This window comes from Meles meles, chromosome 10, assembly GCF_922984935.1.
Source record: "Meles meles chromosome 10, mMelMel3.1 paternal haplotype, whole genome shotgun sequence".
Taxonomy (NCBI): domain Eukaryota; kingdom Metazoa; phylum Chordata; class Mammalia; order Carnivora; family Mustelidae; genus Meles; species Meles meles.
In genome coordinates this window covers 104,433,184-104,460,994 of record NC_060075.1, presented here as the reverse complement: position 1 = coordinate 104,460,994, position 27,811 = coordinate 104,433,184, and the positions used below count along the sequence as shown (strand labels likewise).

Sequence of the window (27,811 nt, the reverse complement as noted above, 5' to 3'; positions counted from 1 at the left end):
ACATGTATATATAATATACACTTTTGCTTTCGATATAATTTATGTGTAATATGTAATCATATACACATTCCATATTTATATGCACACACATACAGATCTTACTTCCCACTCAACCAAGCCATGAATAAATCTTGGCCTAACTTTGCCATAACAGTACCTAAAAATGAAATTAATAATACTGTGTTCTGAAGCTGGGGATTCTTAGAGCCACATATGGAGATGCTGAGGCCGTCAACATCCAGTTTGTTTACTCTTGGGCATTAGAAGAAATGGAAACTTCGTATATATCACAGATTTGCAAGAGCAGACTTTACTATTCAAAACAGTTAGATTCCCTGCAGTTACAAGGCTCATGTCCCAGCAGAATTGTTTCTGGAACTTCCTTCCTACAACAGAGTGAAGCCACACACTGCTTAGAGGGGCTTACGCCTGGACTCCAGGGCCATCCCTTCTTAGTATAAAACCCTGTGATGTTGCTAGGGAGAGTTAAAAAGTTCCTCTTGATTCAACTATTGCTCTACTGATGGAATTGTTTTTCTATCCTTGACTTTAGGCAGCCCTGCTTTTAAGGGCCATTTTTAAACTCAATGAATAATGCCACCTGGATAGAAAGCCATATACCATGCGAGGTTCCAAGGGAGATTAGCTGCAGTTTGTACGCTCCATTTACTTCTTTCCTGCTTTCCTCCTCTTTGAAGAACTTTTGCAGAGGAAGTAGCAGACCTAGTCCATTTAACTTTCATTAGCAATGAATAATAGTGTTGGCTGGGTGGTACTGGCAGCCTTTGGTGAACAGAACTGGTGACTTATTTCCCTCTTAAGCTCCACTGCAAGAGAGGCAAGGCAAAACTAGATGTCCCTTCTAACTGACCTGTTTCACCAAACTGGACCACTCTTACTCCAATCACTAGTTATATCACCATCTCTTGGCTTCTAGTTGGTGTGCCTGCCTTACCCCTGAATATCTTCCTACCTTTTCGAAAGCAAAGTTAACTGTCTCTGCCATTTTTCAATTCTCAACCTTTTCCAACTTGCATGCGTTTATAAATAAAACACTATACTACTTCTGTTAAAGACTGGGGTCACCTTTTTCTCATACCCCTCCTTAAACACTCAGTGGAAAAATACTTTCCAGATCATGATGAACATGTCTCTTAAATTTCCCACAACTATTTCCTCATTTTTATTATCATATCACCCTCACATTGATACCTGTATCATCTTAGCTACATTGATATAATGAGTCCCATTGTTTACTCTGCCATGACCAGTAAAGACCTTTCTACCTGTGGTGATATCTTCCCTTTCCCCAAGACCTCCTGTTATTATGGATGATCATGGTCTACATGAATGACTTATCAAACTTCCCAGTTTCCTTAACCTCCTCAGTTCCCTTGACCTTCACTTCCATTCATCACCAGCCATCCACTCCAACACTTATACCCTAGATCTTGTTAAAATATCACAAGCTCTCCAGCTTTCTTTACAGTCAACTGTTTGATACCCAACTCTTTATTTCCATCACTCTGTTCTCTGATTACTTCGGGACGTTTGGTCACTCAACCCCTCTCTTCATTTCTAAATATCACTCCTCCCACATGCCCTCAATCCTGGGAATCCAATCTTGGAAATTTGTAGCCTCATTCTCTCCCACATGCCATGGCTCTCACTGACATTTAGACAGTCCACAAATCTGCCACCCTCTCCTCCTTCCCTGCCAGGCTTCCTCCTCATATCTCACTTGTCTTACCTGATCTGCCCACTTTCAGATCTGACATATGTATGGACCACCTCCTCAACACTACTACATTCCTCAGATGCAAGACCTCTGTGTGTCTGTCATTTGCATGATTCAGATCCTTCAGTTCCTCCCAGGTACCTCTGGAGTAAGTCCAAGCTCTGGCCAGGAGGCTGTTTTCTCTATCCAGTTTTATCTCACAACATGACTGCCACCAGGACCCAAACATACCAAGCAGCCCACAGTCCCCAAAGGGACCTGTGCATTCTGTGAATTTCAACGCCTTGTCCATGGTACTCTCTCTCCCTGGAATGTTCTTCCCACATCTTTACATGGCAGATATTTGCTTATGTGTTGAGATTTATTTAAAGCATTGCATCCTCTGGGATGTCATTTCTACCTGTCCATCAGGCTCCTCCCCACCATCATAGCTCTTCTCTTTATTCATTCCTTAGGATGAACTTTTGGGGGCTCTCACTATAGCACTTCCTGTCTTATGGTTGTCTACTTGCAGCGTAAACATTGTGACTCTTAACGTTAGAGACTTATGGCCCCAGCACTTAAGGGTAGTGGCTGTGCCATAAGCACCCAGTGCAGAGTCAGCGCTCAGTGAGTGTTTTTTTTTTCCCTTTTTATTTATTTTTTCAGCGTAACAGTATTCATTCTTTTTGCACAACACCCAGTGCTCCATGCAAAACGTGCCCTCCCCATCACCCACCACCTGTTCCCCCAACCTCCCACCCCTGACCCTTCAAAACCCTCAGGTTGTTTTTCAGAGTCCATAGTCTCTTATGGTTCGCCTCCCCTCCCCAATGTCCATAGCCCGCTCCCCCTCTCCCAATCCCACCTCCCCCCAGCAACCCCCAGTTTGTTTTGTGACATTAAGAGTCATTTATGGTTTGTCTCCCTCCCAATCCCATCTTGTTTCATTTATTCTTCTCCTATCCCCCTACCCCCCCATGTTGCTTCTCCATGTCCTCATATCAGGGAGATCATATGATAGTTGTCTTTCTCCGATTGACTTATTTCACTAAGCATGATACGCTCTAGTTCCATCCACGTCGTCGCAAATGGCAAGATTTCATTTCTTTTGATGGCTGCATAGTATTCCATTGTGTATATATACCACATCTTCTTGATCCATTCATCTGTTGATGGACATCTAGGTTCTTGCTCAGTGAGTGTTTTTGAGTGAGTGTACGATATTCCCGTTCTCCTGAGTCATTGGCTCCTTCATTATTGACACTCCTGATTTCTTTCCCATTGTGGAACTGCTGCCAGTTTACATAATTGCCAACTAAATATTCCCTTTAATTAGCTACTCTTTTTATTTCAATAAGTTCAATTCATGGAAGTTCTTTCTATAAAAGATCTGCCTCGTATTTTTCCTGAAGCAAGATGGAACGTAATAAATAAAGTATCTTCTTTCTATAAAAGGCATGTTGAGTAACAGTGCAAACCAAAATAAACAAATTCCCCCACAGATTGTAACACCAATCCTGATATCTCTCTGGAAAACTGAAGTTGTCAGGCCTACATCAGTGGTTCTCAACAAGGGTGATTTTGTCCCCCAGGGGACATTGGTCAACGTCTGGAGCTATTTTTGGTTGTCACAACTAGGTATTAGTGGCATCTGTTGGGTAGACACCCACTAACATCAACTGCTATTATTAAGAATGCCAAGACCAAAATAAAAAATTGTTAAATTGGGGATGAATAATAGGTTATGAATCATTGGACTAAATATTTAAGCCACAGAAAAAGATTTAGATTTGAACTAAGGAATATTTTCCTAACAATGAGAGTATTTGAAGTTAAAATGGATTGTTAGTGAGAGAACTGTGGCTCTTCATTCTGGGTGCACAGCAAAGTAAACTGGGAAGCTTGAAACATGACCAGTGCCCAGCTCCACCCCCAAGGAAATCTGATTTAAGTAGTCAAGAATGGGATCCACTGGGGCGCCTGGATGACTCAGTCATTGGGTGTCGGCCTTAGGCTCGGTTCATGATCCCGGGGCCCTGGGATGGAGCCCCACATTGGGCTCCATGCTCTGCGGGGGGGCTGCTTCTCCTTCTTCCACTCCCCCTGCTTGTGTTTCCTCTCTTGCTGAGTCTTTCTCTGTCAAGTAAATAAATAAAATCTTAAAAAAAAAAAAAAAAAGAATGGGATCAACTTAGGGGTATTTTTGTGAAAGCTCCCCAGATTATTCTAATGAGAGCCAGAGCTGCATACCAATGGCCCAAAGCAAAAAATAAGAGTCCCAACAATGTGCGCTTAAGCAGAATTTTACTTTGTGTTGGAAAGTTTACTTTTGTGTGAAGTTTACTTTTAACCAAAAGGAGGCTTGATGCTGTAGGAGTACTGCATATAACACTCCCCCTCATACCCAGATGTTGGGCCTTGGATAGCTTTCTTCCTGCCCTTGCTGCCCAAGTGTAAGAGATCTGACAATTCTTTGCCTAAAGTACAGCCAGGAAAGGGAATCCAATGCTCTAATGGAAAGGTGACCTGCAGAACTTAACTTCTCTGACCCTTGGGACACCAGGAGTTCCTTTGTTTAGGACAGTCTTGTGTTTAGGTGGAGATAAGGAGCCATTTATGTATCGGTTGGTCCAAGCATGTGTTTGTAGATTCACGGTTCTCTAGGGAGATTTCCCAGGTGTAGTCTGAAACCACACCCCATATGTGGAGGGCAGGGAGAGACGAAGAAAGAGGCATGCCATTCCAGGTTGGTAGGTGGCAGTTTTAACAGTAACAAAGGGAACTTACATATGAGTCTTGTCTTGGACAGCAGCAAGATGAATGGATCCCCATACCTACCCTCTAAATCTTAAAAGGTGACAAAGAGGCCCTAAATGGGTTTAGTCCCATGTACCATACAGCTGTTTTCAATAGCACATCACCATCTCGAGGCTGTGTCCTTGGAGCAGCCTCTGGCAGTGAGAAAGGCGAGCAAACCCACATCCCAAGGATGGGGATGTGTTGCAGCAAAGAGCCTGTGAGTGTCTGGGTCCAGCTCACAGGTCAATCAGTGTTGTTTGTTTGTTTGTTAAGAGTTTTAATTTTATTTATATGAGAGAGAGAGACTGGGGACAGGCAGAGGGTGAGGGAGAGAGAATCTCAAGCGGACTTCTCGCTGAGTGTGGTGCGGGAAACGGAGCTCCATCCCAGCACCCTGAGATCATGACCTGAACCAAAATCAAGAGTCAGATGTTAACCAACTGAGCCATCTCGGTGCCCCTCAAGCAGCGGTCTCTCTTTATAGTGTTCACCAACAATGTTGCAGTTGCTTTTACATGCCCATGAGCAAAAAGAGGATGGAGTAGGAAATGGCTAGACTTTAGACCCTAAGAATGTTCAGGGTTGGCTCCTTCACTTGCCAAACTGATTTTCTTTCACAGGTGAATTAGGATAAAAAAAGATAAAATTCCTCAAACAGAGAGGACTTAGAGCTGTAATGCATTTTTTCAAAAAATCTTTTGCAGATACAGTTTAGAGATTTCTCTTTTGACCGATAGCCAAGCCATTTCTCGGGATAGAAAGACAGAGGGAACATTAGCAGTAGGAAACTATAGCTTTTGTCTGAGCTGTAGGTATTTGAACCAGGCCTTATGGATTACTACAAACAGCTGTGGAATTATTGGTCATTATGGGCCAGATGAAATGAGGTAGGGAATTTGAAAAAAGTACAATAATTAGAAAGTCAAAAGGAGAAGGAGATAGGATAGATGATCCCCAACTTATGATGACCGGACTTAGCAATTTTCAACTTCATGACAGCGTGAAAGGTGATATGCATTCAGTAGAGACTGTACTTCAGATTTTTTTATTTTGACCTTTTCTTGGGCTAGGGATATGGGTGTGATATTCTCTCATGATGCTTAGCTTATCTGGTGATGCCACAACTCCCACCAGGTAATCATGATGGTCAATGGCCAATGCACTTACAACCATTCTTTACCTGTACAATCATTCTGTTTCCACTTTCAGTATAGTATTCAATCAATTACATGAGATACGCAAAAAAAGGTTTGCACTAGATGATTTTGCCCAACTGCAAACTAATGTGTTTTGAGTGTGCATAAGGCAGGCGAGGCTAAGCTATCATGTTTAGTAGATTAGATGCATTGCATTATTTTCAACTTATGGAATTTTTAATTTAAAATGGATTTATGAGGATGTAACTCCACTGTAAGTTGAAGATCTGTAGTGGATGTGGCAGATAGAGTCTGGATAGAGCAGAATTGGAAGGAAAGAATACAGTTTAATTTAACATGGAATGAGCCTTCTTTTCCCATTTGACAATTGAAGATGCAGAGCCTCGGGGAGGTTGTGAATGAGACTCAAGAATTTGGATGTGCAGAACTAGAAATAAAAACCAAGTCCAATGTCACACCAAAGGTTCTTTAGGAGCTCCAAGTAAAAGCCAGGTGAACAGAAGCAGCCAGGAGAAATACCCCTGGCTCACCAGTACAAGAAGCTTGCTCATGAATAGATAGACTTTAACATTTTCAGAGATGTTCACTGGTTCTTAGAAGAACCTCACATAGCTGGGGGTTTATGTGGACCCCAGGATCTATGGAATGTAAGTACGGGCCTAGCGGGGAGAGCTTGATGGGGAGAGAAGGAAGAACTCAAGCGTTGCTACTGAGTTTCACAGTGAGTTTTGCTAAGCTGACTTTGGTGTCCAGTGTAGGCTGCTGTAACCAGAAATACTCTTGTTTTAATAAAGGTGATTAAGTTTTTCATTTTGAAAATAATACATGCTCATTACAGGAAGTATGGAAAACACAGAAAAAGAAATAGGGGGAAACAATCCTACTTGGAAAGACAACTGCTATTAGAACTGATTGTAGGGGCACATGGGTGTCTCAGTGGGTTAAGCCTCTGCCTTCAGCTCAGGTCATGACCTCAGGATCCTGGGATCGAGTCCCACATCAGGCTTTCTGCTCAGCAGGGAGCCTGCTCCTCCTCTCTCTCTCTGCCGGCCTCTCTGCCTACTTATGATCTCTCTCTTAAATAAATAAAATCTTTTAAAAAAACTGATTGTAATTCTTTCCAGTTTTTTATTCATGTAACTCATATTCTTGTGATCATGAATTAAATGTTAAGAATAGGATGTTCTTATCACTTAACATTGTAAAACAAGCATTTTCTATCTTTTATTCAACATTATAATATTATAGCTATATATATAAACCAAACAAATTATTATAATTTAGAAAATTATAAGCTATTCTATCATATGCATTTGCTACAATGTACCTAGCCTATTGTTGTCATTTAGGTTAGGATATTGATTACAGTACACTTCAGAATGGAGTTACTGGATCAAAGATCTAGAAGTTTTAAGGATCTGAGACAGTTACTGGGGCTGGATTCTGGCTTAGGTAGGCCTTCTTAGAGAAGTACCTATTCCTGGTTTGATCCTCAAGTTTGCCTGTCCATAAGTTTTGTTAGTACATGAAATGATTGATTCTTAGAAATTGAACTGTACTAATGTATAATGGAAATTAGAAGCACTACATGGATGTACAGAGGTCATTAGTGCTGTTTGTCAAATATTTCTGCTCTCTGCCTCCCAGACACATTATAGGATCGTAAGTCCTCCCTGTAGTTGGCTGAGTCATGTGTCTAGTCTTGATGAGGAGTTGGGTTTGGAAGTGATCACTTATTTGCAGGGAGAAGACCCCCCAGAGTCCTCTTTCCTCTGTCACTGTGGCTGGCAACTTTTGATAAGGTGTCTGCTCATCAGACTGGCTCCCTGAGTGGTCACTAGCAGAGCCCTTTGCCAGCCCTCAATGGCAGTGTGAACAAGGAACAAAACCTTACCATCAAAAGTCACTGAAACTTGAAATTTGGTTGTTACTGCAGCATGACTTAGCCTGTTGTCATGGTACAAAGGAGATTTTAACATTAGTGTATTTAACATACTTAATCTCTGTAATTAGAAATCAACGAAAGTTAAAAGATTGCTATTAGAAATTAATCACAGTAAAAGGAAAAAATTACATATTTCAGCTGTTATACAACTCTTGATTAAGGGCACTGTGATGTTCAATATTTTTTTTTTAGGATTTTATTTATTTATTTAACATACAGAGGTTACAAGTAGGCAGAGAGGCAGGCAGAGAGAGAGGAGGAAGCAGGCTCCCTGCTGAGCAGAGAGTCCGATGTGGGGCTCCATCCCAGGACCCTGGGATCATGACCTGAGCCAAAGGCAGAGGCTTTAACCCACTGAGCCACCCAGGCGCCCCAATGTTCAATATTATTAATACTCCCTTCTCCCAGGAAGTCTGAGCTAGACAATGCCAAGATGTACCTTCTCCTTTTCTGCACTTTTTTGTTTGTTTGTTTCTTTGTTTATTGAGTTTTTATTTTAATTCCAGTATGGTAAACATAGTGTTATATTATTTTTGGGTGTACAGTATGTGAGTCAACAACTCCATAGATCACGTGGTACTTGTCATGGTTAAGTGCTCTCCTTAATCCCTAACACCTATTTCCCCCATCCTCCACCCACCTCCCCTCTGGTAACCATCAGTTTGTTCTCTATAGTTAAGAATCTGTTTCTGGTTTGTCTCTTTTTTTCACTTTGCTCATTCATTTTGTTTCTTAAATGCCACGTATGAGTGAAACCATATGTCTTTCTATGACTTACTTCACCTAGTGTTACACTCTTTAGCTCCATCCATGTTATTGTAAATGGCACAATTTCATTCTTTTTTTATCTTCTTTATCCATTCATCTACCAGTGGACAGGTGGGCTGTTTCCATAAACTGGATATTGTAAATAATGCTGCAATAAACATAGGGGTGGATATATCCTCTTGAATTAGTGTTTTTGGGGTTGGTTGGTTGGTTTTTGCATAAATACACAGTAGGGCCATTACTGGATTATAAGGTAGTTCTATTTTTTTTTTAAGATTTTATTTATTTATTTGACACAGAGAAAGAGATTACAAGTAGGCAGAGAGGTAGGTGGAGAGAGAGAGGGAAGCAGGCTGTCTGCCGGGCTCGATCCCAGGACCCTGAGATCATGACCTGAGCCAAAGTCAGAGGCTTAACCCACTGAGCCACCCAGGCACCCAAGGTAGTTCTATTTTTAACTTCCGAGGCATGTCCATACTGTTTTCCACAGTGGCTCCACCAAGTTTGCATTCCCACCAACAGTAGTACCCAAGTGTTCCTTTTTTCTCCTTGTTCCTTTTTTCTCCATGTCCTTGTGAATACTTGTTTCTTGTGCTATTGATTTTAACCATTCTAATATGTGTGAGATGATATATTGTAGTTTTGATTTGTATTTCCCTAATGATGAGTGGTGTTGAACGTCTTTTTGTGTGCCTATTGGCCATCTGAATGTCTCCTTTGGAGAAATCTCCTTTGGAGAAATTTTTAATTGGATTATCTGGTTTTGGGGCATTATGTTTCATGAGTTCTTTATATATCTTGGATACTAACCCTTTATCAGAAATGTCATTTGCAAATATCTTCTCCCATTCTATAGGTTGCCTTTTAGTTTTGTGGACTGTTTCCTTTGCTGTGCAGAAGCCTTTTATTTTGGTGTAGTCCCAATAGTTTATTTTTGCTTTTATTTCTCTTGCCTCAGGAGACATGTCTAGAAAAATGTTGCTATAGCTGATGTCAGAGAAATTACTATCAGCGCTCTATTCCAGGATTTTTATGGTTTTGGGTCTCACACGTAGGTCTCTCATCCATTTTTAATTTATTTCTGTAATGGTATAAAATGAAAGTGGTCCAGTTTCATTCTTTTACATGTGGCTGTCCAGTTTTCACACCACATTTGTCGAAGAGACTGTCTTTTTCCCACTGCATATTTTTCCTCCTTCATCAAAGATTAACTGACCATATAATTGTGGGTTTATTTCTGGATTTTCTATTCTGTTCCATTGATCTGTGTGTCTATTTTTGTGCCATACTGTTTTGATCACTAAAGCTTTGTAGTATGACATGAAGTCTGGAGGTAGTTCATCTTTAGTTTTGTTTTTCTTTTTTAAGATTGCTGTGGCTATTCATTGTCTTTTGTGGTTCCATACAAATTTTAGGATTGTCTGTTCCAGTTCTGTGAAAAATGCTGTTAGTATTTTGATTGAGATTGTATTAAATCTGTAACTTGCTTTGGGTAATAAAGACAGTTTAATAATATTTGTTCTTCCAATCCATAAGCATGGAATGTCTTTCCATTTTTTTGTGCCTTCTTCAGTTTCTTTCATCAATATGTTTTATACTTTTTAGACTACAGATCTTTCACCTCTGTGGTTAAGTCTGTTTCTAGGTACTTGATTTTTTTTTTTTTTTTGGTGCAATTGTAAATGAGTTGTTTTATTGATTTCTTTTTCTGCTGCTTCATTATTAGTATCTAGAGATGTAACAGATTTCTGTACTTTGGCTTTGTATCCTGAGACTTTACTGAATTCATTTATCAGTTCTGGCAGTATTTCGGTGGTCTTTTGAATTTCTACATAGAGCATCATGTCATCTGCAAATAATTTGCAAATATGTTGACTTCTTCCTTACCAAATTAGATGGCTTTTGTTCCTTTTTCTTGTCCGATGGCTATAGTTAGGACTCCTGTACTATGTTGAATAAAAATGATGAGAGTGGACATTTTGTCTTGTTCTTGACCTTCAAGGAAAAGCTCTCCATTTTCTCCACTGAGTATTATATTCACTGAGAGCTTTTCATATACATTGAGGTATATACTCTTCTAACCCTACTTGTTGAGGGATTTTTATCATGAATGGATATTGTTCTTTGTCAAATGCTTTTTCTGCATCTATGGAAATGATCATATGGCTTTTGTCCTTTCTCTTAATGATATGTAATATCATTCTGATTGACTTGTTAATATTGAATCACCTTTGTATCCTGGGAATAAATCCCACTTTATAGTGCTGAATGATTTTTTTTAATGTATTGTTGGAATCAGTTTGCTAGAATTTTGTTGAGGATGTTTGCATCTGTATTCATCAGAGATATTGGCCTATAGTTCCCCTTTTTTGTTGTTATCTGGTTTTGGTATCAGGGTAATGCTGGCCTCATAGAATGAATTTGGAAGTTTTCTTTCCTCTTACTTTTTTGGGAATAGTTTAAGAAGAATAAGTATCAGCTCTTCTTTAAATGTTTGGTAGTATTCCCCATAAAGCCATCTGGTCCTGGACTTTTGTTTGTTGGGAGTTTTTTGATTACTGATTCAGTTGCCTTGCTAGTAATTGGTGTGTTCAAAATTTTCTGTTTCTTCCTGCTTCAATTTTTATAGGTTATATGTTTCTGGGAATTTATCAGTTTCTTCCAGGTTGCCCAATTTGTTGGCATAAAATTATTCATAATATTTTCTTATAGTTGTTTATATTTCTGTGGTGCTTGTTGTTATTTCTCTTCTCTTATGTGTGATTTTATTTGAGTCCTCTCTTTCTCTCTGATGAGTTTAGCTAAGGCTTATCAGTTGTATTTTTTTTCCCCAAATAACCAGCTCCTGGTTTCATTGATCTGTTCTATTGGGGTTTTTTAGTTTCTATACCATTTATTTCTGCTCTAATCTTTATTTCCTTCCTTCCGATGTCTTTAAGTTTTGTTCGTTCTTTTTCTAGCTCCTTTAGGTATAAAGTTAGGTTGTTTATTCTTTCTACACTTTTCGTTGTTCACTATGCCACCTTCTGATGGTTACAATCTTTCTTTAATTGTTGCTGCCTTTGTTTTAAAAGTCATACAGTTATTTAAAAAATGAACAGTTTAGAATCAAATGAAAAAGATCTGCTTTCTCTCCTCTAGCCTACTAGCCTACTTAATTTAACTTACCTGTTTCTTTTTAATGACAACAGTTTTCTATTTCAAAGATTTACTATACTTAATTTAACTGGTCATACAGCTATTTTAAAATATCCTTAATTTAACTGGTCATGCAGCTATTTAAAAATGAACAGTTTAAGAATCAAATGAAAAAGGTCTGTTTTCTCTCCTCCCTACTAACCTACTTCCTAAGGCTAAGTTTGGAGCCCACCCCTCCAGACATTTTCTTTGCAGTTCCGAGTACAATGAAATCCCACTCTTCATATTGTTATACATCTTGCTTTTTCACTTCATTTTTCAAGTATCTATTCATATTGGTACATATTTACCTCTTTCTTTTTTTTTTTTTTTTTTTACCTCTTTCTTTTTATTGACAACAGTTTTCTATTTCAGAGATTTACTCTCCTTAGTTTGACTGGTTGCTATTGATAGACATTTTTGGTCTTTCCAGTCTTTTGCTATTGCTAATTTACAGAAGTGTGCAAATTAATCCAGAGGGAAAATTCCTAAAATTGGGATTCTGAGTTGCAGGGAATTTGCAGCTTAAATAAATGCCAGTAAATATTGCCAATTCCTTTCCCAAAGGTTGAATCAATTGAATGGGATTGTACCTCAATAGTTTGAGAATTCTTTCTCCACTGTCAAGAACACAGGGTACTACAAAACGTTTTTAAATCTCTCCCATTATAATCAAGAAAAAGAGGTATTTTGTTATGGTTTAAAGTGCATTTCCTTAATTATAGATGACTTTATGCTAGTTCTTTCTTTAAATATGTTAATGCCTTTAGTATAATGGGACCTAAGTGGATTCTTTCTCTTTAAGGTGAGCTGTTTTTATTCTTCAAATCTTGGAGAATAGCCTTATTTTTAAGCATCAAAAAAGTGCCTCAATGTGGTTATTATTCATTTACTGAATAAACAGGGCTCATAGCATTTCTAAGACCTTGATATAGATATAGATATATAGATATAGATATATCAAGATATATATATCAAGATATATATCTATATATATCTATATATCTATATCTATATATATCTATATATAACCACTGGGATATCTTATAATGACTTCATCCAAGGCAGATGGGCTGGGAATTGACCAGCCCTTTCACCTTTCAGTTAAAAACTGAAAATAAAATAAAATAAATGAAAAATATTTATTTTTATAATGATTTTTATAAAAATAAGGTTTATTTTTAAATATAATATAAAAATAAGGTTTATTTTTATAAAAATAGAAATATTTATTAAAAATTATAAAAATAGAAATCAATAAAATATTGTGTTATTTATCAAAATAATATATTATTTGATCAATATCAAATAATATTGATGTGACATATTATTTCGTTGCAGCAATTCAGCTTTGTGTCCTTGCCCACTGATGTACTGGAAATTGAAGTGAAGGACAAGTTTGCCAAGAGCCGCCCCATCATCAAGCGCTTCTTGGGAAAGCTGTCGATGCCCGTCCAAAGACTCCTGGAAAGACACGCCATAGGGTAAACCTGTGCCCGAGACCTCAGTATCACTAAGTCTTCAGTGAGCAGGCGAGGGGACACCTCCAAGCTGCAACAATGTAGTCTCGTGGGGACTCAGACTAAAATGGTGGTATTGAACTTCCTTGACTTCTCCCATTAATTATGTTGCTCGAGACACAGCATTGAATCACACCAACCTTTCCCTTTCCTCTTGTTTATGTACCATTGGTTATTTATGCAGAAGAGTAGAAAAATCCCAAGATGATACTGAAAGGAGCCCTTAATGGGGTTTTTTTCTATACAGGTAGAAATTAAATTTATTTTGCTATTGAGAATATTATTTCTGCTTGTGTGTAGAATTTAATCATTTGGGACATTTCTATAACAAGATGAAATGCTGGGTTACTAGTGTAGAGAGATTTAAAAGATGCTAGTATTTGTAGAAAATGCTAGATAATATGTATGAAATTTTAAAAGCATGAATTCTCATGGACAACAGCAATTAGGTCACTTGCAGAATTCAGTTATATTTAAGAATGTTTCTGTTTGTATCTTTCATTTTCATGTCCTCTCATGATTTTCATTAAAACAGACTCTTAGCAGATGAGATATTTGTATATAGTATATATTTCCCTAGTTAACAGCAACGATATTTGAAAATGCTAGGTAGAGTTCTTGGGACATAAATGTATGCTATGCTGTGTTGTGCCACTGCAGCCCTTAGAATGATATTGAAGGAATGAGGAGAATTTGCAAAATTTCCAAGTGTCTTCATTTAAAACTTTTTGGATTTTCAGGACTTTGAAATGACAATGATTATAAGGACATTTAATTAGTGCCTTACCGCACGTGTGCATCTGCGTGCGTACTGGCTTGCCATTAACTCTCAAGCCAAAGGGAGAGACATTTATGGAGCTACAGCCATGTCCATGTGTCAGACACAGTGTTTGCACTTGCATTAATGGTTGTGAGGATTAAACAAACAAACAAATGTACATAAAGAATGCAAAGCAGTCCCTGGCACATCGGGACTAAAAGACTCTACACCGTTCATTTTTTTTAAAAAATAGCATAATCATGGCTTGTAAAATAAAGGCAACTCAGAAGGCTCCCTCAATTCCTTGCCTGTAACACCCCAGCCCTAGTTTGGTTCTCCACCTCCCCTGAATCCTATAGCTGGACCACCTCAGCTTCACGTGGGATAGCCGTGGCTTCCTTGAACTTTTTAGAGTAGTCCTGCCTTATGCCTCTAGCTGGATGTAAGCTACTTAAGGGCAGGCCTATGCATTACAAGCTCTGTATCAACTGTGACACTTTTCATGTGACCAGGCTCCGAAAAATATTGTTAATGAAGTGAGTGAGGAACAGAGGAAAGAAAAGCCCGGAACAAATGTGAAGCATAGCAAATTTAATTTTTGTCTCACTGCCTGGTTGTCTTTAGGCATCCCCTGATTTCAACTAGGCTTTTGGGCTCAAGATCCCTTTCCTGTGGTCGTAGTAGATTTGCTTCATAATATTGACCAAGGTCCTTTCTAAATAAAGATTGTGGTTCATTGGGTTTTGCTACCTATAATGCTTTATTTAATGGACCTCCTAGGAACCTCAAACGCTAAACTATGGATGACCAAAGAAATATATTAACTCAGTGTATCATTGGGATATAGGCTGTTTCATAATGCTGGTACTTCCTAGAAACATTAAAACGCTACCAGCCAGCAATTTGTCTTTTTATTTTAGCATGCCCAGTGAATAAATGGAGTGAATACAGAATCATTTGAGTAACAAACAGTTTTGGAATATGTTTTGTTATTATTAAACTGGATTTGTTGATTCTTGAATATCCAAAATAGTTACCTTTCCTATTGAAGCCAAGGTAGGCTAGGGGGAGGGGAAAGCACTCTGCTAAAGCTCCACTGTTGATGAAACTATGAAAGCAAAGTTTCACATTGATTCTCCCTGGATAATTCTCTTCTTGGTAATCAAGAAATAGCCTTGAGTGGGCAGAGGGGGAAATGCCAGACTCCAGGGCGGAGTTTCAGAGTCTGTATGTGGGACCGTGGAGTTAGCATAACTGGAAAGCAACCTACCAGTCTTGCTTCAGTCTGTCCTGCAGCAAGTCCCCTTTGGAAGCACTCCACAGCTCTCCAGACCGCTCCAGTTACCATGACAGCATCCTTTCTTAGACAGTATGTATATAGACTCCAAGACATGCCTCTCTTGCTGGCAATGTCCACTGAGGGCAGTGGAAAACGTCAGCCTGCACAGGAAAAGCAAGCAAAGATACCCATGTCTTTTTTGTTGTTATGGTTGTCTTTTGGGGGTTTCTTGGCTTAGAACACAGGTTGGCAGCAAACTTTCTGTAAAGGGCCAAGTAGTAAATATTTTAGGCTTTGTGGACCATGTAGTCTCTGTTTCAACTATTCAACTCTGCCGTTGTGACATGAAAGCAGCCCCAGACAATAAGTAAACTAATAAGCATGGCTGCATTCCAATAAAACTTCTATTCGAGGAACTGAAATTTGAATTTCAGACAATTTTCATGTGTCACAAAAATATTACTCTGCTTTTTTTCTAACCATTTTAAAATGTAAAAAGCTCAGAGGTCAGATGTTAAAAAAAAAAAAAAAATAGGTAGGGGGCCAGATTTGAGCCCTGGGCTACAGTTTCCTGACTCCAGCTGTAGAATATTCAATAAGGATTTTCTTAAATTTTTTCACTGCTGTTGAGCGGGTGTACTTCCCCACCTTTAGCTTCTGTCTGTCTTCTCTGCACCTGAGTGGATCATCACCTCCTATTAGCAGGGTCTCCCTGGACTTGCCTGTCTCACCTACTGGCATAGACAGCATGCTGTCTAATCTTTAAGGAGAGGTGCTGACCAGATTGTAATGGTGCTTATTTCCTTCTAGGGATAGGGTGGTCAGCTATACACTGGGCCGCAGGCTTCCAACAGATCATGTGAGTGGACAGCTGCAATTCCGGTTTGAGATCACTTCCTCCATCCACCCAGGTATTTTTGGCATGAACTTCATGTCTTGTCCTAGCCTAGGGTTGGTGTGGTTCCTTTCTCTTAAAATACAATAACCGTGGTTCTCTCCAGACATGTCCTAGGTTTTGTGGTTCTCTCCCTTCTCCATCTGAAACCCAGAAGGCAGTGATCTGTGCTGGAAGCCAGGTTGCTATTCCCTTGATTGAGAGGCTCTTTTTCATTCTGGTGACCCAAAGATAGAGGGTTAGACAGTGGTGGGGGAATTGACAATGAGGCCAGCAGGGGTATGGAGCCATGTCTAATTTATCATTTTACTCCCAGCACCCACATAGGAGATGCTCAATAGATGCTTAATCATTGCATACATGAATGAATGAATGAATGAGAAACATAAATGAATGTGATACATATCACATTATTGAAGAATTATTATTGTACAATGGCTTTATCACAGGGAAAAATGAAAAACATAAATTAGACAGAAAACTTCAGAATCATCCATTTTTCTGTTTGTCAAGCCAAAACATATTTCCAAACAAGAATGATGAGATACCTCATAATTCTACTTTGGTGTTCTCCCACAACCCCCTTACTGAGTGTAGATCACGCTGAGAATTAGCCAGAATTAGTCCTTCTGGACCACATTTATAAGTTGCTGTTAAAGCTAATGAGACTTTGAAAACTCAAGGTCTGTAGTTTTTCACAGCCCAGTCGTCAAAATCCAGTTGTACTGGTCTGTGCCCAATAGATAATGCAGATTGTGAGAAAACATCCTGATTGCTTTGTCCTTTCACACTCATCCTGAGAATGAAATTGACTCTTCCTTCACTGTAGCAGTAAAGATGGCCTCACGGCTCACCAGAGAGATCATTCATCTTCAGTGAGTGCATTGCGCTAGTGCTCTTGAAATGGGAAGTTCACACCAGGCAGGGACCCAACAGAGCAAGCAGCTGGGGGAAGGTAGAAGGAAACAGTGGTTGCCATTCCTTGAATGGTTGCTTGATGTGGAGACCTCGTTTATTTTCCATTGCAATAACCTGCAAATGTTCAAGGCTACTGAAGGACCTTGGTTGCTCCCATCAAATAGTCATTTTCTGGGTGTCTAGGTGGCTCAGTGGTTTAAGCCGCTGCCTTCGGCTCAGGTCATGATCTCAGGGTCCTGGGATCGAGTCCCGCATCGGGCTCTCTGCTCAGCAGGGGGCCTGCTTCCCTCTCACTCTCTCTGCCTGCCTCTCTGCCTACTTGTGATCTCTCTCTGTCAAATAAATAAATAAGAAATCTTAAAAAAAGAAAAAAGTCATTTTCTGCTCTCTAGTTGCTAAGAGCCTGGCATACCCAATCTGCCACCTGCTGGACCCCACCAGAAGACACTCAGCAAGCATCAGCCTTGCCTGTAGGGCAAGGCCCTATAACCGCGCCCCTCCCCCAAGGGTTTCTGTACAGTCTTCCCTGAAGCAAACATTGTTGAGCACCCACTGTGTGCTAGAAACTGGGGTAGTTGTATAGGCTTTGGGTATTTTTTTTTTTATGGCTTTGGGTATTTTAACCAAAACTATGAATTCCCTTGAAACAGAATTCTGAAAGATCACGACCGCAAATTGTCATTAACCTACGGAGAACTCATTCTTACAGAATTTTTTAGCAGAGTTTTGGCCTATGAGAAATCCTCATCAGCGCCTCCATCCGATATCCTCATGCAGAAATCCTTTAGGATGGCTTACAGGGCCCGCAGAGTACACTAATGCACGAACCCCACAATGCCCTCTTCTGGGAGAAATAACATTTTCTTCTCGCCCGCAGATGACGAGGAGATTTCCCTGAGCGCCGATCCCGGGTCCGCGGAAACTCAGGACAGCCCCATGAACAGCCTGGTGGCCAGCAGCCGCGGGGAGCCTGCGGGCGAGGCCCTGGAGCCTTCCAGGAGATCGAAGCCCGAGCCGCCGAGCCAGGACAGTGCCGGGGACGCTGCCGGGAGCGAGAGCCTGGAGCTTGCCCAGCCGGTTGAGGAAGCGGCAGGTACCACCGAGGCAGGAGACGACGGCGCGGGCTCTGTGGGACCTGACGGGGCTGGGGAGCTTCTGGGCCCGGGGCGCGAGGACGCCGAGCCAGCCCTGAGTGCGGAAGAACTGGCCGAGCGGCTGGAGCTGGGTGGGGAGGCGCCCCCGCCAGGGCTGCTGGAGGATGGCGAAGCCCGGGGCGGCCCCGGGGAGCCGGAGGCGGAGGAAGCGGCCGCAGAGAGCCGCGCGGGGGGAGAGGAGAAGGAGCAGGCCCAGGAGGAGGAGGAGGGAGACGTGTCTGCCCTGGGGCAGGGGGACGACAGGCTGCCGCTGCGGGCCTCCGTGAAGAGGAAAAGCAGGCCGTGCTCCCTGCCGGTGTCCGAGCTGGAGACGGTGATCGCGTCGGCGTGCGGGGACCCCGAGACTCCGCGGACACACTACATCCGCATCCACACCCTGCTGCACAGCATGCCCTCCGCCCAGGGGGGCGACGACGGCCCGGAGGAGGAGGCCACCCTCCAGGATGCCTCGGAGAAGGACGGGCTAAGCGAAGTGGACACGCTCGCCGCCGCACCACCTCCCCTCGAGGAGGACGGAGAGGGACCCGAGGGGGCCACTCCAGGCACGGCTACCCCGGGACACTCCGGCTTGACCAATGGCCTGGTGCCCGATGGCGACTTGCTGCCCAGCACGGGGAGTGAGAGCGATTCGAGCCCCCGGCAGGGCGGGGACCACAGCTGCGAGGGCTGTGACACGTCCTGCTGCAGCCCGTCCTGTTACAGCTCCTCGTGCTACAGCACGTCCTGCTACAGCAGCTCCTGCTACAGCGCCTCCTGCTACAGCCCCTCGTGCTACAACGGCAGCAGGTTCGCCAGCCACACGCGCTTCTCCTCCGTGGACAGCGCCAAGATCTCCGAGAGCACTGTCTTCTCGTCGCAAGACGACGACGAGGAGGAGAACAGCGCGTTCGAGTCTGTGCCAGACTCGGTGCAGAGCCCGGAGCTGGACCCGGAGTCGGCCAACGGGGCCGGACCGTGGCACGACGAGCTGGCCACCCCTGCCGGGAGCGTGGCAAGAACCGTGGAAGGTCTGGAGTCCCCCGTGGCAGGGCCAAGCAATCGGAGAGAAGGTTAGACCTCAAACCTGATCAGAGTGAGAATAGGACCACCAGGGGGACCCAGGTCTCACCAGCAAGGTTTCAAAACAAGTGAGAGGATCAGTCTCAAATGGGGTTGCCGGGGCAATGTATGCCTGTCCTGTACATGTATGTGCGTGTGTATCTGTGTATGTAAGTATTCGTGACTGTGACTAGCAGACATCCACCACCTCTCAGATACACACCAGGAATTACAACTAGTGCACTCGTGAGTGTGCTCTAGTATGCGTGCCTGTCTGTTTTACCTAATCACTAGAACTGGTTAGTGTACCTGTGACCCTTCTGGTCTGATAATGACCAGAGCACCCTAGGTAGTCTTGAACCATAGAAGCAGAAAATATTTGGCAACATTTGGTGGGTAATGTATAAATATCTGCTGCCTTCCCCAAACATACTGAAGATTAGCAATAAATGTTAATATAAATTGAAGAACATTGATTTTTACCTTTGCTTTAGAATTTAACGTAGCCTATGTACAAATGGAAATGTATAGCCTACATATATTTGTCATTATTTCTGTCTGTTCAGTTTTCGTTACTGTTGTTTTTTACTATTATTCTATTTATTCAATCTAAAAATATAAACATTTCTCCCATTCCCACTCCCGCCTCTGGCAACCATCCATCTGTTGCCTGTTCTCTTGAAAACTACAAGACGTTAAAGAAATTGAAGACACAAATAAATGGAAAGATCTTCCATGCTGATGGATTGGAAGAATCAATACTGTTAAATGTCCACACTGCCCAAAGCAATATTACAAGATTGCGAGAATCCCTATGAAAATTCCAATGGCATTTTTTACAAAAATAGAACAATCCTATAATTTATATGGAACCGTTAAAGACCCCAAATAGCCAAAGCAGTCTCGATAAAGGACAAAGCTGGAGGACTCACACTCAGATTTCAAACTACAAAGCTATAGTAACTAATTCTGATTTTGTTTTTTTGTGTTGTTGTTGTTGTTTCTTGTTTGTTTTGTTTTAATTTGGCTATTTTGGCTAATGGAAGGGGGAAAAAATCACGTGAATTCGTAAATCACCTCGTTTCAAGTGGGATTCTGATCCAAAAGCTGCCACCTTTAGTTTTAAAATATATTCTATATTTTAACCAAAGATGTTTCTTCTTAGTCATGCCTGTGGAATCTTCTACAAAATTAAGTCACATTTCTTTATCCAGACTTGGGAACCATCTTCCAGTCAAGTGACAGTGACATGGGGGAAATAATTCAAGGTCACATGATACTATGAAATAATTCCATTGCTTTAAAGGAGAAAAATATAGATTCTGCTATTTTCCTGCTCTCCTGTTTACATTAGCCTCCAAACAGAGGTGGTGGTATTGTCTATAGATTGTAAGCTCATCAAGGGCCAGAACCGTATTTTCTCTCTGATTGATTCTTAGCACGTAAACAAATGCTTGGCACCTATAAAATTTTATAGCAACCAAAGTGAGCACGAAAATTAACCTTGAGTATTCGACAATGCCGAGTTCTGTGTTTCAGAGAAAGATGGAGTGAGGGAAAGTAGCACGCGGGATAAGGAGGAGTGCAAAGAGATTGGTAAAGAAAGAGAAACACAAAGAGGAAAATCACAGTGACATACAATATGGAAAGGCAGGACTGATAATGGGATGGACAATTCCTTTCTTTAATGCGGATGCTTTGAGTTGCTCTGGGCCAGATGCTATGTGCTGAGCCCAGGAAGAGGGACAACTGTCAGAAGGTGTGAGAGGGGCTCAGTAATTACAACAGAATTAAAAATAATTACAGTGTAAAGAGATCTGGGGATACACACGTAAAAGGCACAACTGGGAGCTGGCAGGGGTGTTTCAGTCCAGAGGTTGGCAAACCTTTTCTGTAAAGGACCTGATAACGAGTATTTTAGACTTTGTAGATCAAGAGGGCAAAATTAAGCTACTCTTCTTACCAAAGGCTACTTTTTTTAAAACAGTTTTACACTTAAAAGTGTAATAACCATTCTTAGCTCAGAGCCATATAACAAGGCCAGAGTCATGGTTTGTCACCTGCTGTAGCCTGTGGTGTGTATTTTGACCACCATGTCAAGGTGGTCAGGAGGTAATCATTACTTGAAAATTGGTTCAGTTTACAACGGCATGTTTTACAAAAAAAAAAAAAAAAAACAGAACAGAACAAACAAACACTCTCCGTGCCCTTGACGGATAAACAGCCCAACTGGGAAACGTCCACCTTAACAGAAAGAACAGGAAAGTGTTTTGGGGACATAGTGGACCTCTTGGCAAGGCAGTTTCGAAAGAAAATTGTGAATTTCTGAATTTTGCCAACTGTAAACTCAGAAATGGCTGAGAAGCACCTACAGGCTTTACTCTGGTGCCTGCTGGGGGCAACGCAAAGATTCCTGAGATGGCCAGTCCCGTGACAACTGGGCACAGGCTTCATGAGCCTGCCCTGTCCCCTCTCGGTGGTGAGTCACTGTCCCCCACCAGCACACGCTTGAAGAAAGCAGGGCTTCACCACCACCCGCCTGACCTTGGCGTGTGTGCCCTGTTCTTCCACAAGACTCACTCTCGCCCCTTCCTGTGGCTTCCAAGACAGGGAATTCTTTCACTAAGTCAGCTAAGCTAGACTGGCTGTACACATGCCCACATAACTGAATCTGCAGCCATTTAGGGAAGATGGGTTCCATATCTCCCTTTTGTTTCTTCCCACCTCTGTGAAAACCTCCTTTTTAAACCTCAGCATAAAATAGTTTTTGAAAAATTGTCTGCAGATCGAGTGAAAAGAGCAGTACCATGTGATTTGAGCTCCAGACCTTGGAGTCAGGCCTCCTGGGTTTAATTCAGTCCCCCGCCCCTTCCTAGCTGTGCCACCTAAGCCAGCTTCCTGGAATGCTCTGTGCCTCGTGTGTGGAGTGGATGTGAAGGGAGCCTCGATTTCCAAGGGTTCTGGGAGGGATGAAATGAGATGATGCACGTGGAGGGCTCGGCTCTGACCGAGGAAGGGCTCTTCCAGGCAGAGAAGCAGGGAGGCTAACTTTTAAAGTGGAATATGTTTCCTTCTCAGGGATTCTAGCAGGTCTGACCACTTGCTTTGTGTCTGAGGCAAGGGTGAGTGTGTGGCGCCCTGCCCTCCCGCAGAACAGACCCGCTTGCTTCTTCCTTGTGCTCCATCCATTCAGTGGGCTGAGCTGCGCCTGTCACATCATTGCATTTGCTTGGGGTTCACGAGCAGGTGGGGTCAGCTCCATTAACCCCAGCAAACGGCAGTATTGTGTTTCCACTAGCTTGGAGGAGTAATTAACCCGATTGGTCGAATTAATTACAAGAGGTAAGTTTGTTGTTCTTTTTAAGAAACCAAATTAAAAAATGCAGCAGCTGGTGACATAACAACGGTACCATCGCTTTTTCGTTTTCTGACATTGAGCACATGCAAAAGCAAACATGAGTGTGGGATCCTCTGAAAACAGAGCCCCTGTCTGAACCAGGAGTCCAGTCACAAGGAGCGGTGCACAGCACAAGGGACCCCTTGCTCGGTCTCCTCAGGGTCTCAGAAGACCTCTAGGATTTGAGTAACATACCAAAGCTTGCACAAGAAATCATGCTGTATATTTAGCATTTAAAAGGACCCGTGGTTCCTGAGTACATCTCTGTTTTTGTTTTACAGTTAGCTCTAGGAATTAAATAGCTAAATTAAACCCACCTAACTTCCATCCCAATTAATTTTTTGTCAGTTTTTTTTTTGGATCTAGAGTGAGAAGAAATTATCCTTTCCATGTATGGACATTCTAGGACATGTTTGAAATTTGGGATCCCATAAAGATCTTCACCACTCTTCTTTAGTTTCTCTTCTTTTTGACCTAAGGGATGATGGAATGCTTTCTATTTGCGTCAGCCATGGAGGGCAGAGGAAAGAGAAGGCCTGACCTTTGTCTTCAGGCCAATAGAGGCTATTGCCAGCAAGCCAGGAGTGTGTGAGCTAGAGGAATACCACTCTAAATGGAGGCTGTCTCATGGCGTAGGCCTTCCTAGCTCTCCAAAGGTCAAGAGCGATTGCCTCTGATGATGTGACCTGACCCTATGGCCCTCCCCTCCACATAGCCACTCTCATGCAGGATTACCAGGGCTTGAGGACGTCATGAAATAGGAACATCATTTTAGCACATTGTTCAGTTCACTCCAAGTCTGACTGACAGTAATGTTAACTATGTCTATAATAATCGAGGTATGCATTCTGTGGGTATGTTTGTTTCTAAAATTTCTCCATGCCTGTCTTTCTTCCTTCTATCCCACTTCTGTGTTTTCAGTTTTCCTGTCTCAGTCTTCCTGCCTCTTATCTACTTCCTTCGTCTCTTGTCCTTTTCTCTCTCTCTCCAGAGTATCCTGTCTTGTCTGATTTTTCCTCAGAATAATCTAGAACAATCACAAGATCCCATAGCTACTTTCTCCCCACCCCAGTCCCTACGCTTCCGTACTATAGGAATTTACCTGCTTGGCCCACCAGTTCCTCAGCGCCATCTGGTAAAGGCACCATCTAAGAGTTTCATTCCAGAATCAAAATCTGAAAAACAGCCTCTTGGCAGCCCTCTGATGAAACCTATCCAAATGAGGACCTTTGGTTTTGTATGGGCTCACCAAGCTTTTACAGGACATCACAAATGCCACACTTCCCTCACACAGGCCTGTTTCTTTAGCTGGGATCAAGTCAGGCTCTGCTCGTTTTCTTTTGTGTCCCCATCTGATGCCACCCTCCCATTAACAAAAGTCAAGTGGGTACAGAATCAGACCCTGATCCTACATACTGGTCTGTGTGGTACAGACCATAGTCATGAAGTATTTATTTTCTTGGGCTTTAAAAAAAAAAAAAAAAGAATCCCCCTATTCCCTCTCTCATGAATGACTATGAATGTAGCAAACTGACACACAAAAAAATAGATTGCCCACTCTCTGGGTTGTTTGTTTTTTTTTCTTGTAGTCATTTGTTTTACAGTCATGCTTTTTTGATGAAGTTGCTGCAGCAATGAGTGAATCTGAATGTCTTGACTATCTTGTCCGTAGGTGAATGTCCTATACTCCATAATTCCCAGCCAGTAAGCCAGCTTCCTTCCTTGAGACCTGAACATCATCACTACCCAACAATCGATGAACCTCTTCCACCAAGTAAGCTTTAGTGTTCAAAGTCTATGTCTTAATTCTTCCTATCGAGTCTAAACAGGTCAGTATGAACTGTGTGTATAGATCCAAAGTCTTCCCCAACTCCACACCTTACACGACTATAAAATAAATATATTTGTATATAAGGCACCTACTGTAAAAATGGGGTGTTTTGATGAATGATTTCAGTATGGGATCTTGAAGAGAGAATCCATTACCTTCAGTGCCCCTCAACTTCTGAAACAGAGTATTTCTTACGAGACTTGACTAGTCCTTGCAAACTATACATGACCTTTAAGTCCTAAATTTTACTATTTTCTGTTCAGAAGTTCACAGGTCAAGATAGACTAATCCTGTTGTTCTCCATTGGACCCGTTATATCGCAGGCGCCTCCATATAATAAAACATTCAACCCATCAGGATGCAAGGACTTGTGTTGCCTTGCTATAACTTCCGTCAATAGGTGACAGCCTACTTCTTTGGTAGTTCTTAGAGCTTCCAGAAAAAAATATCATCTTTAGGGATGGTGTTCCATCCATAGTAATGGTGTAACTCATTACTATTTAACTAGTTATTTGAACTTGGGAAAATCATGTAATATCTCAGAGACCGAGTTTTCTTATTTGTAAAGTAAAACCTTAGTTTTCTCATTAGCTAAATGCTAGATCTAGACTGGGTAGTTCCTAGATACCATTTCGGCCTTAACCTTATAATACTACATTATCATACATTTCTAAGAAGGACTGATACCCTGGACATTATACAGTCACTTAGCATCATATATGTTCATGAATAATTCTAGAACATCTCTGTTTTGGCTTTGGCTTATTTTTCAAGTAGAGATAACCTTTAAGATTTGATAAATTTTACAACTGCAGAATTGTAGTTCTTGCCAGGATGCAAGGAATCGATATTTCTTTACATTCCTTTGCCTGTGCTTACATTAGGAGGTTACAGTTTAAAAAAAAAAATTTCCTGATTCATCTGTTCTTGGTAACATGATATATTTTGCATTTACACCATTCTTGTCCTATTCAGTTGTAATTTATCAATGAGAAAAGGGTAAATACCTTTAAATATGTAAACATTTAAAAGAACACTGTATTTGTTTTGGGGATCAGGGCAAACATTATGTTTTTTAATTTTTGATACCTGATTCCTTTCTTTGTTTATATATTGATTTATGGATAGTCCACAAATGACTAGTAAAATTTCAGCCTCACTATACTTAGCACTTATGTAAAAAATATCTGTAACAAATACGTATATATAACATGTTCTCACCAGGAAAGGAACACTTCCCCACAACTGAAACCTATCAATTCCTATGTGCATGAATTGACTTCCAGTCCATACAGGAGTAATTACTAGTTATATTCCAGACCTTGTAAATAATTGAATATAAGTCTGTTTTAAAGATTTACTTTATATAAGCTGTTTTCAATAATGAAGGCAAATTTCTCCTGTTGGGTCCCAGTTCTCTGTGCATTCAACACTGAAAAATATGACAAACATTGTTAGGGATGCCTAACAACAGGATTTTCTTGAGAGTAATTCTTTCAACAAATATTCATTAAATGCAACAAATATTCATTAAATGCAACAAATATTCATTAAAAGGTAAACAAAAACAGACAAAGATCCCTGCCCTCACGGAGCATACAGTGTAGCCAGGCGGAGACCCACACATAATGAAAAGAGTGAACAAGGCAATAGTGTAACAGGTGAGATGGTGGGCAGTGCTGTGGGGAATCACAAGCAGAGTGTGGCAAGGTGGGATTTGGAGGATGTGTTGGCGGCTGGTTGGCCATTTTAAATCTGGTGGTCAGGCAGGCTTCCTTGAGAGGCAACATTGGAAGCTAGGGTTAGAGGAGGTGAGAGGGTTATCCATGGGGAGGAAGAGCTTTCTGAGAAAAGAACAGCTTTCCTGGTGGGGTTGAGGAACCGCTGGGAGACAACAGTGGCGGATAAGGTCAGGGAGACACAAGGGACCCAGATCACAGAGGGCCCTGTAGACCACTTAAGAGCTTCGGCTTTAACTCTGGATGAAAGGAGAACATTTAGGTTTAGGGCAGAGAAGTGACATTCTCTGACTTAGGTCTTGTAAGTTTTTCTGTGGTTGCTCTATTGGCATTTAAATTTTGAGGAGGAAGGATAGAAGCATGAAACCCAACATGTGGTTATTGCTGTGGCCCAGGTGAGAGGCAGAGGAGGCAGGGCCAGGGTTGGAGCAGTGGAGGTAGAGAGGAGAGCGGTTGCGTTCTAGACCTATGTTCCGTAGGTAGGTTTGCCTACAGATTAGATGTGATGTCTGAGACAGAGACGGGAATCAAGAATGATCTCAAGCATTTTAACCTAGAAAGATGGAATTACCCTCAACGGGGGTGGGAAGGGAAGGCGGCAGATAGAGCAGGTTTTGGTGGGAAAGATCTAAAGCTTGATTCTGACGATGTTCTATTGGAGATGTCATCTAGGTAGTGATGTCAAGAAGGCAATTGGATGTGTGGCTGAAGTTCAAGAGAAAGGTGTAGACTACAGACATGCTATTGCATTTGTTAAAGTAAAAAGAAAAAAGGGAGAATAATTTTACAGGCTTTTTTAAAGTATAAGAACTAAAGATGGTACATTGTTAGGCTCTACATTGTTCCTAGACTTCATGGAAAGGATAGAATTTTATATTTGCTAGGGCTTTCGGTCACAAATAAATCACCCTAACTTATCCCAGCATGATAAAGGTAATCGCTGGCAGGAATCTGTCTAGCCAACACAGTGCCGTGTCCATCAGGATACACTGAGGCCTGAAGTTCTATTTGGAAATCTTTCTTTACACAATATGTAAAAGTAAATTCTTTACAAACTAACCCAGAAAAAAATGCTTATAATCTCTGGAGATTATAAATATATAAATATAAATATATATAAGAAATATATAAAAACATAGAAGAATATGTAAATATATAACTAGAAATATATAAATATTTCTGAATACTTATATGAATTTAGTTATGCATTTATAGTTAGCACTGTTACATATTTTATATATTGATAGAAGGACATGTCTGGCTGACTTGCCATCCTTTTTCATGAGAGATTGGGAAATAGGGGAACTTGTAGAGAGAAACTGTTATTACCACTGTACCGCCCCATTTGCTAGTGTTTTCCTTGGAGAATTTATGAGACTGGAGTCCTTCCTTCACGGCTGGAACCTGGAGGGTGGGGACATTCGTTTCTCAGCAGTGTGCCCATGGGACCTGGCATAGTTTTTCGTTCATAGGGAGTGCTGAGAGGAGTTTGTTCAACTGAACCAGATACCACAATACTCTTCAAAGACTCATGTTCGTTCTCTGTTGAATGACAGTCATGTTGAGTTCAAGGAAAAAAAAATTGTCCAGTTTCTCCTAGTTGGGGAATCACTGAAACTTTAACAAGTTCTGGATCAAGTTTAATTACCTAGTAGTTACACATATACCCAGTTTCATCAGTGGGCCATTTTTCATTTCCAGCTAACAGTTGAGC

At 41.3% G+C, this 27,811-nt stretch overlaps 1 protein-coding gene across 4 annotated transcripts in view; it reads left to right on the top strand.

Annotated features, from left to right (window-relative positions):
* The window catches only part of HECW1 (HECT, C2 and WW domain containing E3 ubiquitin protein ligase 1), a 466,123-nt gene that overhangs the window by 341,057 nt on the left and 97,255 nt on the right, over nt 1–27,811 (top strand). For 3 of the 4 annotated variants that reach the window (XM_046021545.1, XM_046021544.1, XM_046021546.1), the window contains 4 exons: nt 12,908–13,050; nt 15,936–16,036; nt 17,816–19,141; nt 24,200–24,301. In XM_046021545.1, coding sequence (XP_045877501.1) covers nt 12,908–13,050; nt 15,936–16,036; nt 17,816–19,141; nt 24,200–24,301 — 1,672 coding nt within the window. The remainder of the gene's footprint in view (nt 1–12,907; nt 13,051–15,935; nt 16,037–17,815; nt 19,142–24,199; nt 24,302–27,811) is intronic. The other variant, XM_046021547.1, reaches the window with a different exon arrangement.